General features: G+C 43.9%; 1 protein-coding gene across 2 annotated transcripts in view; it reads right to left on the bottom strand.

Moving 5' to 3' along the window:
• The window catches only part of LOC124793219 (leucine-rich repeat extensin-like protein 5), a 76,145-nt gene that overhangs the window by 45,132 nt on the left and 15,068 nt on the right, over window positions 1–15,945 (bottom strand). For both annotated transcript variants that reach the window (XM_047258003.1, XM_047258004.1), the window contains exon 2: window positions 2,503–2,720. In XM_047258003.1, coding sequence (XP_047113959.1) covers window positions 2,503–2,720 — 218 coding nt within the window. The remainder of the gene's footprint in view (window positions 1–2,502; window positions 2,721–15,945) is intronic.

The following is a 15,945-nucleotide window of genomic DNA, read 5'->3' as shown; positions in this document are numbered from 1 at the left end:
GTTGTAAACCACACACACCAAATGTAGTACTGGGGAACCCACCTCTCAACACGACTATTGTACCTTGGTGGGTCTGGGTCTTTGCCATCCCAGTGCTTCTGAATGTTGTCCATGTTTGCTCATCTTCGTCCTCTACTACTACTACTACTACTACTACTACTACGTGATCAGACCCAGTGGACCGCACGCATCTACAAGTTTCCTCCTCCACTGTATTCTGTCCATTGCTGCTATCCGCCGTCCGTTCACATCTATTGGCACTTGGTTTAAATCTTCATGGAGTCCATCCCTCCAACACTTCTTAGGTCTCCCTGGCGGTCTCTTTCCTGTAGGTGTGAAATCCAGGAGCTTCGGAGGCCATCTGCGATCCTCCATCCGGGCCACATGGCCGGCCCACTGCATTCGTTTGGCTTTGACGGTTCCTGATATGTTGGGCTGCTGGTATAGTTCCTCAAGCTCTTGGTTGTATCTGATCCTCCATTCCCATGTATCTGCATCCAGAACCGGATCGAAGATCTTCCGAAGCACTTTTCTCTCAAAAACAAGGAGCTTATGGAAGTCTTGTTTCCGGATAATCCATGTCTCACAGCCATATAGAACAACAGGCTGGATCATGGTTTTGTACAGTCGAATCTTGAACTGTCTGGAGAGATATCTGGAGCGAAGCAGTTGTGCTAGGCTGTGGTAAGATCGGTTTCCTGCTTGTATTCTGGCATTGATCTCTGCTTCACATGACGAGTTCTCAGTGAAAAGTGCCCCTAGGTATTTGAATTCTTGCACTCCAAACCTGCAGTGATTGTAGATGATCAGCAGTCTGACAATGACCACGCGTCATAACAAGGTACTCTGTCTTGGCTTCGTTTATGTTTAGCCCAAATTTGCTGGCAGCCTCCTTTAGTGCTTTGGTCATTTTCGTCCTCAGACCTGAAAATTTGGTATTGATTACTCATATAATTTTCAATTTGTTTCCCATCACACTTTTTACGCAAGCATATTTCCTATCCTTGGTAACATTCCTTATAACACCGGTAGTCGATAATTCTATGGCAGCCATATGTTCAGTAAAGCCTCTCCTGCATTAATGGATTCGACTAGCTTTGGTGTGTTAGTTACTAGAAGGTCTAAGACAGTACCCTCAAGAATCAGTTCTTTACCTGTTCGAAGTAATTTTTATAGAAGACATTCGAGACACTGCCACACGAATTTCTGTCTCTGGCACTTGTTTTAATCGTTTAGCAATACTACAAACGGGACATATGTATGCCATCATAGGTTTGAGACAATCAGTATGTGTGCATCTAAGATGAAATATCGAAGATGTTAAAGGACTTTATTTAAGGAAACAGCCAGAAAAATAGAAAATTGAAATTTTACTTTGCCTATTGTTAGCAATACTGACTAAGGTAATTAAATAATTTATTGTGCTCTCAAATGCAGCAGTGCCTGCTTATTACTTAAAGTATTTCTATGCTATACATCTCCTATTAATAGCAACAGAAATAACGGTGTTTTTATAGTTTTCATACAGCTATCAGGGACCGACTGCATGTCGGCAAACGTCGTAGTGAAGGCAGAAGGCGCATTGCTATTTACCTTGTTTGTGATTTAAATCCAACTTCTTTTAATATGTGGTGTAGTATAGTAAATAAAATTACCAGTTCTGTCTCGTCCCTTAGGTTTCTCTGTTCGTAGTTGCTATGTCTCATATCCGGTCGTGATCGAACATGATCACGGCACATATAAATTAAGTGGCAATGCGATCTCTGTTCTTGATCTTGAGAACGCTATGCCTTCTGCAAACAATTTCAGCTGACATATAAAATATGACATACAGTACTTCAGTTTTTTGAGAAGTCTTTGCTCTTCGGGAGCCAAGTGTGGTGTTTTTTTTTTAATTATATTTTGATTAGATTATTATTCTCTTGTGAAGATTCAGAAATCTGTTGTGAGTTTTGCACCACTTCTTGGCGGGAAGATCAAAGACTTTTAAAAAAACTTAAGTGCTGTATGTTATATTTTATCAGATGGAGTTTGTTTCATGCTCTTGTTATGTATACCTGTCCCACTGATAAAGAGAAGCCTGCTAATGGTTTACAGAATTCTTATAAATACAGATTACGCCTGTAGGCTGTGCTGCCCTCAAGTTTCATTGTTAATCCTCGTCACCGTATTGTCACTTGGAATTAGTTCGCACCTACAGAAAGGCAGCCCAATCACTAGGTTAGCAAAGCGGGCTGCATTCGCGTCAACGACTTGCACTCACGAATTGACGCTTGCCACATCACAATCGAAGCTCATACTGAGCACCTGTGGTGGAGTTACCAGCTTGGAGGCACGCTCTGTCTACTATTGTATGTCTTGTAGGTTTTGCGCAGTCATCTTCTGAAAGGCGGCAAGTATTATTTTCTTATTGTTACTTCCGACTAAGACATTCGTTATTGTTTTCGAAATAAAATTCGTAGTCAAGGATTCATAGGTATGCGACGTGCCGAGACAACTCACCGGGCGGGAAGTGGCTGGTTTGGGAGTGACGAGATCCACAGGCACGTAGACGGGGACGTCTCGGTGCTTCTCGGTGCTGCTGGCGCTGCCGTTAGCCACGACGACGTGCACGTCGACGACGGTCAGTGGCGGGGGACGATGCTCCACTTCGTTCTCGTGCGCGTCCGTCTCCTCTTCCTCCCAAAAGTCCAGCTTGTTGCTCACCTCGACGCACAAGCCTGCACAAGGTTGACAATCAAGAGGCTGCACAAGAAAAACATAATAGAACAGTTTCCTGCGGTAACCAGTGTGTCATAATTAACATGCGCTACTGATACTTTGCGCTTTGCAGCCTGTGTCAAATGCGTAATGCCTGAAATTCGTGAAAGAAACTTTTAACGGAAAGTAAGAGGTAAAAGACAAATGCAAAAATGATGCCGTTTCGTAAGGACGATATACTAAGTATTAAAACGATGGATGCCTAACAACTGTATGAAATGAATGAAGTGGGCTGATATGAAACGAGTGGTTGAGTGGGGGTAATATCAGTGAAGATGTAACGGGCTGATATATCAGTGCAAACATATCAGACGTGCTGACCATGCAGTATAATGAATACTCATATGTGGTGACAACCGAAAATTTTTGCCAGGGCGGTACTAGTGCTCGGATTTCCTGCTTATCGGGAGCACTCGGCTTAATTTTTTTTTTTTGCTTTCTTCCTCCACTCTCAGCGCAGACTTCCGTTCGCCAATTTTAATTATTTGGCTATATTGCTTGAATAATTGAAAACAACTTTCTGTATTAGTTAAAACTGAAAGTCTAAGCAGTTTATTTGGCTGAAAACCCTTCTCGTGACTCTGAAACTATTAGCCGATCTCAGCCAGCCTCCACTCAGACTTCCATTGTCACTGATGTTTCCACTGATGATCTTCTAACACAGCTACCAGAGGTCTTCACGGTGAGTGTGTTTCAGTAGCACAACTGCGGAATGGAGCTGCTGGGCGACCGTGGCTTACCCGGTCGCAAGGGATATACAGTGTGTTTCAGATAACGCATTTTTCTCTGTGATTTACAAAATACACCGCCTGACAAAAAAGTGCACTAAGAAGACATAGATGTCAACGTAACTTCGTACACCTACACACATCAGAGGGTATGTAAATGCTTATAGTTGCAGTTATCTGTGACAGGTAGAACGGCCACCATAGTGAATTAGTCTTGTTTGCGTTTAGTGTTGTTGCCAGGCATAGTAATGTACATATGAGGCGTGAACAGCGTTAGATGCTGATCACAGTGTAGGACCCACACGTCACGTATTCGTGTGAGAGAGCGTTATCAGAACCGGAATGAATTTGAAAGGGGTCTCATTCTGAGTCTTCATTCTGTCGGCTGATCGAATTGTGCGATATCCAGTGCAATTTATACTCGGTGTGACAGTGGCTCGATGTTCGAATGCATGCAAACTTGAGGGAGGGCATACCCGTCATTAAGGTTCTGATCGATCACGTCTGACTACCAAAAGGATCGATCGCCGAATTGTCCACCAAGCACACAGTCACCGCATCACATTTGCGCCGCCGCCCAAGAACAGTTAATGGACTCCTGCAATATTCTGTATCATACAGCACTATTGGTGGGAGAAAAACAGCAATCGAACAGGGGAATTACATACATAGGCTGTCGTTAACACCACAATACAAACAGTTCAGGTTAGACTTGTCCCGAGACGGGACGAGCATGAACTGCTGATAAATAACGTCGGGTGTGTCCAGTGATGAAACACCATTCTACCATACCCCGGTTGACCATCATCGGTGAGTATGGCGGCTACCTACAGAGAGTTTTCATTCTTCCAATGTTTTAGAGAGGCACATCGGTGTTACTTCAGTCGTCATGGTCTGGGGAGCATCAGTTATGTCGTGATAGATAGTGACTGAAGGAATCCTGACGGCACAGTAGTACGTCGAGGACATCCTCCGTCCTCATGGGTTAGCTCTCATGCGACAGTATATCGTCGAGCTATTTTTCAACACGAAAATCCACGTTCGTACATGGCACGTATCTCTGTTAACTGTCTGCGTGGTGATGAGGTACTCCCGTGGCTGTCAACATCCCCAGATCTGTTCCCAATAGAACATCTGTGAAACCAGCTCGGCCGTCAACTCAATCCCAGTGCGAGTATCAAGAATATAATGGATCAATTACAACAGCTGTGTGCTGGTTTGCCTCAGGAGAAGATACAGCGGCTGTGTGGCACCCTTCCCAATCTATTCAGTGCATGCATCCATGCCAGAGGGTCTGCAACGTCATACAGATAAGTCGGCTCGTGCTGCCCAGTTGTTTGTAAATTTCACTCGATACTGTGATCACCGAAATAAAACCACATAGCCTCTCAACCCGTGAAGTTTTATTTCGTTTTCTCCTCCTCCCACCCCCTCCTGCTTCACATTTTTGGTCAAGCATTATCATGAGTGAACAGAATATTAACAGGAAATGGACAAAATATGAAAACACCGAAAACACTACACATTATCATACCTAACACAGTGTAGAGAAACTGTTGGCATTAAAGTAACATTCATATCGCCTCAGAATTGATAAACACAGGTGCTGTATGGTTTTAAAGATATCTTATACCATTCTTCCTGCAAAACAGTGGAAAGTTCAGGTAACGGTGATTGAGGTGTGTAGCGTACGGATGGAACTTCCTGGTCCAGCCACACGTCACACTATTGAGTGCTGCGGGTTGCCTGCAAGCCAGCGCGGCCACATCATTGACGCACAGTATTCAGGCCGCTGAATAAGGCCGGGACTAGCTTGCATCCGCGAGCCACGGGACACCAGACAACTGCCCTGTGTTCCTCCACAGCGCGGTCTTCATAGAACACTACCCAGCGTTCGCTAGCCAGTGCCAGCCCGTGCCTGGACATTGACGTTCTACTTCGGAAGTGCCGCGATCGTATTCTTCCAAGTACAGCGCATGTCATCGGTACCTTGGATATTATTAGTGCAGTCTACACCGACCCTGCCTACAGCAGTGATTCTCAATAGTGACAGGCTAGGTGCTCAATTTGCGCTTTCAAGAACTCTGTTGTATTTACGAGATTCTTTCATAAGATCAGGACGATCTTGAAGTTGCCTTCAACATGGAACTGCTTTCTGTTGCCCACGTTCTTATGTATTTCTCTGTAGTAATAATGTTCTGTTGTTTCTGGCTACCCGGGCACATTTCTCCTCTTGTGAGTGCTCTACCCATAATGGGATACTTTAGAGGTGTATGGATATCACGCACCCTTCTCCCCAAAGAAGACGACAAAGGCTAAATAATATTGAGGTCACTTGACTCTGATGGCCTAGGACAGCTGCAACAAGTAATCGTCATGCTCACAAAACCAATCGTGGACGATGTGAGCTGTGTGAACAGAGCTGCTGTCGCCTTGGAACACAACATAACTATAAGGGTACAAACATTGTATCGTGGGATGGACCTGATCAACCAAAATGGTCACATAATTCTTGACAGTAATGCGATTTTGCAGAGTAACTATGGGGCCCATGGAATACCACGATACAGCTGGCCAAATCATCACCGAACCGGGACTTGGGACGGAAACTCGGGCAGAGGATGTAAACAGTGTGCAACAACACTCCTACGACCAAATTACTTTCTTCCATTGCTCCATCGTCCAGGTTTCATGTCTTCGGCACCACGTTTTTCTGTTGCAGGCATTGACATTGTAACCTCCCCCTTAGTTATCGACCTTAATGACATTGAAAAATTGAACCGCGTGTACCTAATGGAAATTTGGGAAAAGCAATCGTCACCGAAGTTAATCTGTCGGTAAAGAGGGAGGAAAGGGTTACATCTAAATGAAAGGAAAAAAGCAAATGAAATTGGTGGAAATTAATTTTGAAAAGGGGTAAAGTTAATAAAGAAAGTAAATGTGCGGCCGTTACGTTAACAATTAACTAGCGGTAATTAGATATTTGAGATTTGGGGGCAATTACGGTCGCCAGTCATAAGGACAATTACTATAGTAACTGAAAAAGAAAGGTTATTACACATATAATTAGCACTAGAAGCGTGGCAACTGGAGGTTGACACGTGTAGTGTGAAAACTGAAAGTTTGTCAGAAGTAATAAATTTCGCTACACTCTGACTTAATTTAGCAAAAGAATTAACAAAACCGGAAAATCGAAAGTTAATTTAGTGACTGAAGTTAATAGTGAGCTTTCTTTCTGAAGCACATTGAAATTCAGTAAAATACGGTTAGTCTTGGACTACCTCAACAATCATTTCAAAAGCTACTTGAATCTACGCAATTTAGAAATAAGAGATTTAACTTTGAACTTGAATTAAATGATTCTGAACAATTAACAATAGTAAAATTTAGTACGTACCAAGCTGAGCTGCAGTCACAGGTAAGCTAAAATACGGTAACCAAACTCACACTCTTAATTTGTGCTTGTGTAATCTAAATATTGTAGCCAGCTATGAATACTTAAAGTGAACTTTGAAATTAAAGCAGTGAAATGGAATTATGCTGGCGTTTGAATTTCAACGACACTCGGGTTCATTTCGGAAAAGGAAGGGACCCTGCTTGGCAATGCAATTGGGACAATGAGCATCAAAGGTTCATGCTACGTTGCTGTAATTTTGCGAGGCAAATGGAACAATTTGAAAAGCTGAGGTCTGCCATACAGTTCTGAAACTTTGCGTGCTTTTAGTCTTCCTTGTTGGTTGATTGAAGGTTTGAAGCCGTCGATCGAGGAGGTGGCGACAGTCACTCATTGTCGGCCGTCGCTGTTGCAGAAGCTGGATGTTGGCGCGCCTTCTTCTCGACACAGTCACCAGACGAAACGGGCTCTTGATGTGCGCCAGCTAATGCTTCCCGTCCGCGACACCATGTCAGAAACTATCATCGCAAGTCGAGCGCAATTACATGCTGCCAAACCCCGAAAGCGCGGCAACTCGCGGGAGCTTCATACAACACACCTGCTCCACTCGCTACTCCAGCCAGCCCCGTCTGCTCTGCTCGCGCACCACGCGGCCGAGTTCACACTACCAAAGATCCTACACACTTTGATTCTTCACACGACCTATCGATGTAATCGTTCGATAGCAGTTTTCCCTAGGCAAGACCCAGCGTAAAAATACAAATAATCTTTACACAACAAACCAATTATACATCGACATAAATGCATAAATATATATATACAAATAGTAAAACAATTACAATATGTAAAGACACAGAAATGTCATATCTTGAGGTAACAAAACAAGGAAAAAAAAGTATAGTAAAATAGATGAAAATACGAGGATATGCATTTCCGGCGTTACAACATCACAGACGAGTTGGTTTGTAATTCCAACTCGCCCTGCAGTGTTCTGATCATGGAGCCATTTCGTATTGTTTTGGTGCTGAGAGGGTTTGTGAGTCCGAAATTCAGTTCTGCAGTGGCTTTTGCGGCTGTCGTTCTCTTACTGTTCGCCACAACCCTCTTCAGTAACCGTCTGCCACAATCACTCGACACACAGTTTCATCCGTACTGTGACTTAAGAGGATGACTTTTTCCGCTTTCCCTGAATGCGGTATAAATCTTCGGCACGATGCCCAATGAAACACCAAACTTTTGGCTCACCTGAATACAGAAGCACTCACCACACGAGCACCCACAATTTACTCATGTTCGAATTCATTTAGCTCCGACATAATGCACTCACAACTACACAGAACACTGTTGTAACGGCGACTGACACCAGCAACGTATTGAGGACACTGCACAGATGCCGTTCGTGATCAAATAAACAGCGGAACCTGCAGGTTTGGCTTGCATCTGCATTTATGTTCCAGCATCCATTTTTTGCGGTGTCCCCATATTTTTGTTCAGTCACTGCTATTCAATAGTTAAACTTAAGGAATTTGAGTATTTTTGCAGATTTATGATCATTGTTTACTTAGTTACTTGTTTACAACAAATCTTTTAGTCCATCTCCGCCTTCTCCCTTTCTCTGTTCATCTTCAGCGTCCCCCGCCCATCCCCTCGTCCCTCCTCTTTCTGTCCAGCTCTCCTGCGACTCTCTCAGTCCATTTGCTCTTCCGCCAACCCCCTCACTTTCTTCATATGCTTCTTCCCACTCTCTTTTTCAATTTGCTTCTCCTCTCTCTCTCTGTCTCTCTCCTCTGCCATTTCTCTGTCAGTTTCCTCATCTACCCCTCTCTGACCAACTCCTCCTCCCACCTGTGTTCATGTCCTCTTTCCCCATTTCTGACTTTCCATTGCTTCCTCCCCTTATTCTCTCTCTTCGTCTGTCTTTCTGTCTGTCTCTCTCTCTCTGTCCACGTCAGCACTCTTATCCCAATACGAGATTGCTGGTTCATATCCCTACTGTATTTCTTTCCAGATAATAATAAGAGTACCAAGTTTAAAAACACAATCCAGGGGCTTAGGAGAATATTTTACCCGTGGCTTTGCCCACATACGCACTTTTGCATGACGTATGTAATTCACTTCATACATGTTTCACCTGTATCTCTAGCGAAATTCGCCCTACACCTTCGTTTCCATGCAGCCCAATGTTCACTACGTCATATCTCCTGAACCATGTGTCGCACAATGATGTAATTTTGTAGATACATTCAGCGGCACATGTGAATACAGTCTGTGAAATTATTTGCGGATCGACGTAGCAGCAAAGAAGTAATAATTTTAAACGTCATGCCTGATGCAGGAGTTTTACTGCCTGAGCAGCGACAACATAACAAGGGACAAACTTTCCGCCTTCATCATTTTGTGGAGGTTGTCAGCGAGAAAAACTTTCTTGAAGGTTTGAAATTATCTCTAAAGCATGTTCCAAGTGACTAACTATGTATTGGATGAATTAATTTTGTCATTTGCGTGTCGTGGACTACACGTCTTATTTCACCGACCCCCCAACACGTTGGGTAGGTAGGTGCTCCTTATCCTCATTGCGATTGTTTTCAGACAGTAAGTACAGATGGCGGTAGTATCGGCGTAGGTGCACGGTCTTGGGCGCCTTGTCACGGTCGCCCCCCCCCCCCCCCCCCCCCGTCGGAAGTTCGAGTCTTCCCTCGGGCATGGGTGTGTGTGTCGTCATTAGCGTAAGTTAGATTAAGTACTACGTAGGCTTAGGGACCGATGACCTCAGCAGTTTGATCCTATAAGACCTTACCAAAAATTTTCAAATTTCCGTATCGCGTATACAAGGTATAAAAAGACAACTTGTTCACAGAGCTGTCTTTTGCACTCAGGTGATTCATGTGAAATGGTTTACGATGTATTTACAGCCGCACTATGAGAATTAACGGACTTTGAACGGGGAATGGTAGTTGGAGAGTTAGACACATGGGACATCCCTTTTCAGAAATCGTTAGGGTAATCAATAGTCCAAGATACGCAGTGTCAAGAGCGTGCACATAATCCAAAATTTCAGGCATTGGCTCTCACCACAGACGGCGCAGTGGCCAATGGTCTTCACGTAACGAGCGAGAGCAGCGGCATTTGCGTAGACTTGTCAGTGCTGGCAGACAAGCAATACTTGCATGCAATAACTGCAGAAGTCAATGAGGGATGTACGAAGAACGTATTCATTAAGAAAGTGCGGTGAAATCTGCCGTTCTATGAAAGCAGACGACCGACGCGAGTACCATTGCTAACTGCACGACATCGCCTGCAGCGCCTCTCCTGGGCTGGTGACCACATAGGCTGGACACTAGACTACTGGAACACCGTGGCTTGGTCAGATGAGTCCCGATTTCAATTGGTAAGAGGTGATGGTAGGTTTAGAGTGCGGCGTAGATCCCACGATGCTATGGGCCCAAGTCGTCAACAACGCATTCTGCAAACTACTGGTGACTCGATAATGGAATGGGCTGGATCCTCCAATTATGTTCGGCTACTTGGAGACCATTTGCATCCATTCATAGACTTCATGTTCCCAAACAATCATGGAATTTTTAGGGATGACAATGCACCATGTCGCTGGACCATAATTGTTCACGATTGGTTTGAAGAACATTCGTGACAATTCGAGCGAATGATTTGGCCACGCAGATCATCCAACATGAATCCTTTCGAACATTTATGAGACATGATCGAGAGCTCCTTTCGAGCATAAAATCCTACATCGACAACACATTCGGAATTATGGACAGCTATAGGGGCAGCATTGCTCAATATTTCTGCAGGGGACTTAAAGCGAGTTGTTGAGTCCATGCCACGTCGTATCGCTGCTTTACACCCGGAAAACAGAGGTATTCCATGATCTTCTGTCACCTCAGTGTATACATATATGCATACATCGATTTTCCTAATATGTATGGTTGTCCCAAGAGCAGCAGCAAGAAGTTATAACTCTTTAATCATAAAATTGTTTTTTATACCTTGCAATTGACGTATTTGAACCAACTGTGTGCAAATTAATTTAAATTATATTTCTATAACTTTTATTCATGGAGCTAGAAACGTTCATAGTTTTACGGGTAGATGCAACATACTGTTCATAATTGCCTGTCTTCGTGTGGGTGTTCATTTAAGCTAGGTGTTCCAAAAACTGCCCATTTTCCACATTTCGTATGTAACAGTGCTTTCTAAACGAACTGCGGACTAGATGTAGACTTAAAGATATTTGTGTAACGGAGACACAAGGTTTCTCGGTGTACAGTCTGAAGTCATGTTCGGCTAGATTGCGGAATGTTTATAAAGTTTATAGCGACCAAACTAAAAGTTATAGAAATCTGATTAGACTGATTTGTACATGGATTAAATACATACACTACTGGTCATTAAAATTGCTACACCAAGAAGAAATGCAGATGATAAACGGGTATTCATTGGACAAACTGACATGTGATTACATTTTCACGCAATTTGGCTGCAAAGAGCCTGAGATATCAGTACCCAGAACAACCACCTCTGGCCGTAATAATGGCCTTGATATGCCTAGGCATTGAGTCAAACAGAACTTGGATGGCGTGTACAGGTACAGCTGCCCATGCAGCTTCAACACGATACCACAGTTCGTCACGAGTAGTGACTGGCGTATTGTGACGAGACAGTTGCTCGGCCACCATTGACCAGACGTTTTCAGTTGGTGAGAGACCTGGAGATTGTGCTGGCCAGGGCAGCAGTCGAACATTTTCTATATCCAGAAAGGCCCGTACAGGACCTGCAACATGCGGTCGTTCATTATCCTGCTAAAATGTATGGTTTCCCAGGGATCGAATGAAGGGTAGAGCCACGGGTACACTGTTAAAAGCGCCGTCAATGCGAATAAAAGGTGACCGAGACGTGTAACCAATGGCACCCCATACCATCACGCTGGGTGATACGCCAGTATGGCGATGACGAATACACGCTTCCAATGTGCGTTCACCGCGATGTCGCCAAACACGGATGCGACCATCATGATGCTGTAAATAGAACCTGGCTTCATCCGAAAAAACGACGTTTTGCCATTCGTGCAGCCAGGTTCGTCGTTGAGTACACCATCGCAGGCGCTCCTGTCTGTGATGCAGCGTCAAGGGTAACCGCAGCCACGATCTCCGATCTGATAGTCCATGCTGCTGCAAACGTCGGCGAACTGTTCGTGCAGATGGTTATTGTCTTGGAAACGTCCCCATCTGTTGACTTAGGGATCGAGACGTGGCTGCACGATCCGTTACAGCCATGCGGATAAGATGCCTGTCATCTCGACTGCTAGTGATACGACGACGTTGGGATCCAGCACGGCGTTCCGTATTACCCTCCTGTCCCACCGATTCCATATTCTGCTAACAGTCATTGGATCTCGATCAACGCGAGCAGCAATGTCGCTATGCGATAAACCGCAATCGCGATAGGCTACATTCCGACCTTTATCAAAGTCGGAAACGTGATGGTACGCATTTCTGATCCTTACACGAGGCATCACAACAACGTTTCACCAGGCAACGTCGGTCAGCTGCTGTTTGTGTATGAGAAATCGGTTGGAAACTTTCCTCATATCAGCACGTTGTAGGTGTCGCCACCGGCGCCAACTTTGTGTGAATGCTCTGAAAAGCTAATCGTCTGCATATCACAGCATCTCCTTTCTGTCGGTTAAATTTCGCGTCTGTAACACGTCATCTTCGTGGTGCAGCAATTTTAATGGCCAGTAGTGTAGCTGCATGATAGGGAAAACGTTCAATTGAAAAAACTGTAATTCGTCCTGTAGTTTTGTGGTAAATAACTACGCTAACTATGTTTATAATTCCGGACAAAGAGCATTGTTCTTACGTTTACATATCTAAATAAACATTCCCTTCAGTTGTTTTATAAGTTGCAGAGGAAAACACCTTACTTGAAGCACCTCGTACTTCTATTCAGTTAGATAGGGTGTTACACCAGTGGTCCTAGTCCCGTCTGTCCCGAGTAAGAACATCTGGCAGTACCTGCCGGGAATCAATCTTGAGAAACAGTAACACTGAACACTTCTGTGAGGCCTGGAAGCATGCTATGGCAGCTGCTCGAAAAAAAAAAAAAAAAAAAAAAAAACGGGAAATCTGATTCTCATTCCAGCGTGGTAAAAATTTTCATTTATCACTACATATTCGTTAAACGTCAACTGTGTTTCACTTGATGAACTAATGTTCCGTTAACATGAAAGTTTTCTGGGTATATTGCCGTGTCATATTGTAAAAGACTATCACTGATAAAACCAGCGTTTCGGCAGAGGGTACAGTGGCCTCTTTCTGGGTCTACCCAAACGTTGATTTCATTAGTGATAGTTATTTACAATACGACAATATGACGCAATACCATACCCAGAAAAGTCCCACGTTAACTGACTGGCAGCGGAAGCCTACGCAATTATTTTAACGTTATGTTATTTCTAACTGGGTTAGTAAACATTCTAGAAATGCCATAAGTGAGTTGAAAAGCAGAGTAATTGAAAGAGGTATTGTTTTGTACATACTAGAGTGTGTATAGTCTTCCAGAAGAATTACCCAACTGCATGGACTCGGAAGTGTGTACTATAAATCAGAGTTAGTACTGGTTTATCAGGACAGGGTATACTGTTTGTTCCTCGTGATAGTATCCACAGTTTTGGCTCAACACGTGGAGCGTTTCAGAGGGTGTGAAGCGGCGTGGCTCAACAGTTCGACGCCATCCGCCACAGATTAAATTAATGGAGGATATGTCATTGCACCAGCTTTCAGTGGCGGCATATCACTTATACCTTGGGCGGTAATTCAGGCCGGCCGGAGTGGCCGAGCGGTTCTAGGCGCTTCAGTCTGGAACCGCAAGACCGCTACCGTCGCAGGTTAGAATCCAGCCTCGGACATGGGTGTGTGTGATGTCCTTAGATTAGTTAGGTTTAAGTAGTTCTAAGTACTAGGGGCTGATGACCTAAGATGTTAAGTCCCATAGTGCTCAGAGCCATTTGAACCATTTTGTTTCATTAAACGAAGCTGTAAACATTCGCTAGTTATGTGAATAATGTAAGGAAATGCACAGGATATAGTTCAAGCGATTACGGTCCTGATTTCTTCATACTTGTGATAATTATCGCACTGTACCAATAACTGCTCCAGCTATGGGGAAACATCAGGTATATTAGCAAACGGTGTGGAACGTGGATACAGATGCCGAGCGGTTTGAAGAAAGACCTGCTTAAGTTCATGCCGTAGCGAGGTTGTCTCCTGGAGACGGAGATGGCTGTTTCGATAAGTGCTTCCTGCAGGTAATAGCGTGGCCAGGATCTTGCGTCACACTCGCAAAAACGCCGCCTCTGCCGAGACGACGCGGAGTCGCGGCGGATGCCCGCAGGCCACTCTCGCGAGAACACCGCTGTACTCTGAGGACACGGCAAAAACTTGCCAACCACTCCCAAAACACATTACCCGACCTAGATGCCCACTTCGACTACTAGCGTGAATACCGGGGACGTTCATATACAAACAAAACCTTATACATATGGACTCGCACAAGGTGTGCTCGAAAGACTTAGGCAGTGGTTACACCTATTCTCAGATGCTACGGACCATTCATACTGTGCTGTAGATTTTTTGTCAGATTCATCAAGAAATTGTGCTGGTACAGCAATGAAATAGGGAACTAACACAACTTCCTCAACCCCACGTCGTTGAACAACGTTGAAAAGATTTTTTATGTGGCTTTTGTCAAAAATAGAACTTCCTCCACACTTCAGAGATATTGTCTTTGTAAACAAAACTTTCCCAGTTGATAATGGCCACATATCCGAATCAGCTAGTACTGCACAAGTGACTGATGAAATAACGAAACACTAATTCCAAAATTTTAAACCGCTAAAACTGGGAAACGTTTTTAACCTATCTCTTGGACTCACAGACATAGAAAGTAATGGACAATTATGTTTATTTACAATATCTGTTTCACCGACCTTGTATCAAATGGTTTAAATGGCTCTGAGCACTACGGGACTTAAACTTCTGAGGTCATCAGTCCCTTAGAACTTAGAACTACTTAAACCTAACTAACCTAAGGACATCATACACATCCATGCCCGAGACAGGATTCGAACCTGCGACCGTAGCGGTCACTCGGTTCCAGACTGTAGCACCTAGCACCGCTCGGCCACTCTGGCCGACCGACCGCTTATCAGATCGTTTCGCTATATCGGTTTCATATCTTGCAATCCAACAACGAAATTTCTTGTTCTACCTCTATTCATCTGGCTAGCTCCTATTTTATTTTTATTACATTCAGAGCTACGTCTTGCACTCCACTTTGTTCTTTTACCTGATTCATTTATTCGTTTTCTTGTGTCTCCTAGTAACCAAAATTTCCAACATTCATATCTACATTGCTCACTGAGCACCCTCAGTTTATGAGTATAATCTTTCTGCTTCTGAAACAAAGAGAGTTTGGTTTTGAACACGTCATTTACTTTACTAAAATTTCACCTCACCACTTTTACTCCCCTACTTTTGCTATGATACGAAAAGTTCATCAACTGTTATCACAACTACCTTGTTAATTTGTGCAACTCTCTCTTCTATATGCTGGTTTTATATACACCGAACCGCCAAAGACGCTGTTATAGGCATGCGAATTCAAATACCGAGATACGTATACAACCAGAATACGGCGCTGCCGTCGGCAACGCCTATACAAGGCAAGTGTCTGGCACAGTCGTTAGAACGGTTACTGCGGCTACAAAGGCAGGTTACCAAGATTTAAGTGTGTCTCAACGTGATGTTATAGTGGGCACATGAGGGATGGGACAGCATCTTCGAGGTAGCGATGAAGTGGGGATTTTCTCGTATACCCATTTCACGAGTGTAGCGTTGACACGTCCCCTTTGAAAATTAAGAATGACTGTGCTGGTAAACTCCTACGTTATTTGATTTTCAAACAGCTGAGCAAAACTCAACGTACTCAGTTTTCTCTTTGCTTATTCTGATCATCACTAAACTGACACACAATAATTTTAGC

Source organism: Schistocerca piceifrons, chromosome 1 (genome assembly GCF_021461385.2).
Source record: "Schistocerca piceifrons isolate TAMUIC-IGC-003096 chromosome 1, iqSchPice1.1, whole genome shotgun sequence".
Lineage (NCBI taxonomy): Eukaryota > Metazoa > Arthropoda > Insecta > Orthoptera > Acrididae > Schistocerca > Schistocerca piceifrons.
The sequence above is the reverse complement of the archived record's forward strand: the minus strand, read 5'-3'. Positions and strand labels throughout refer to the sequence as shown.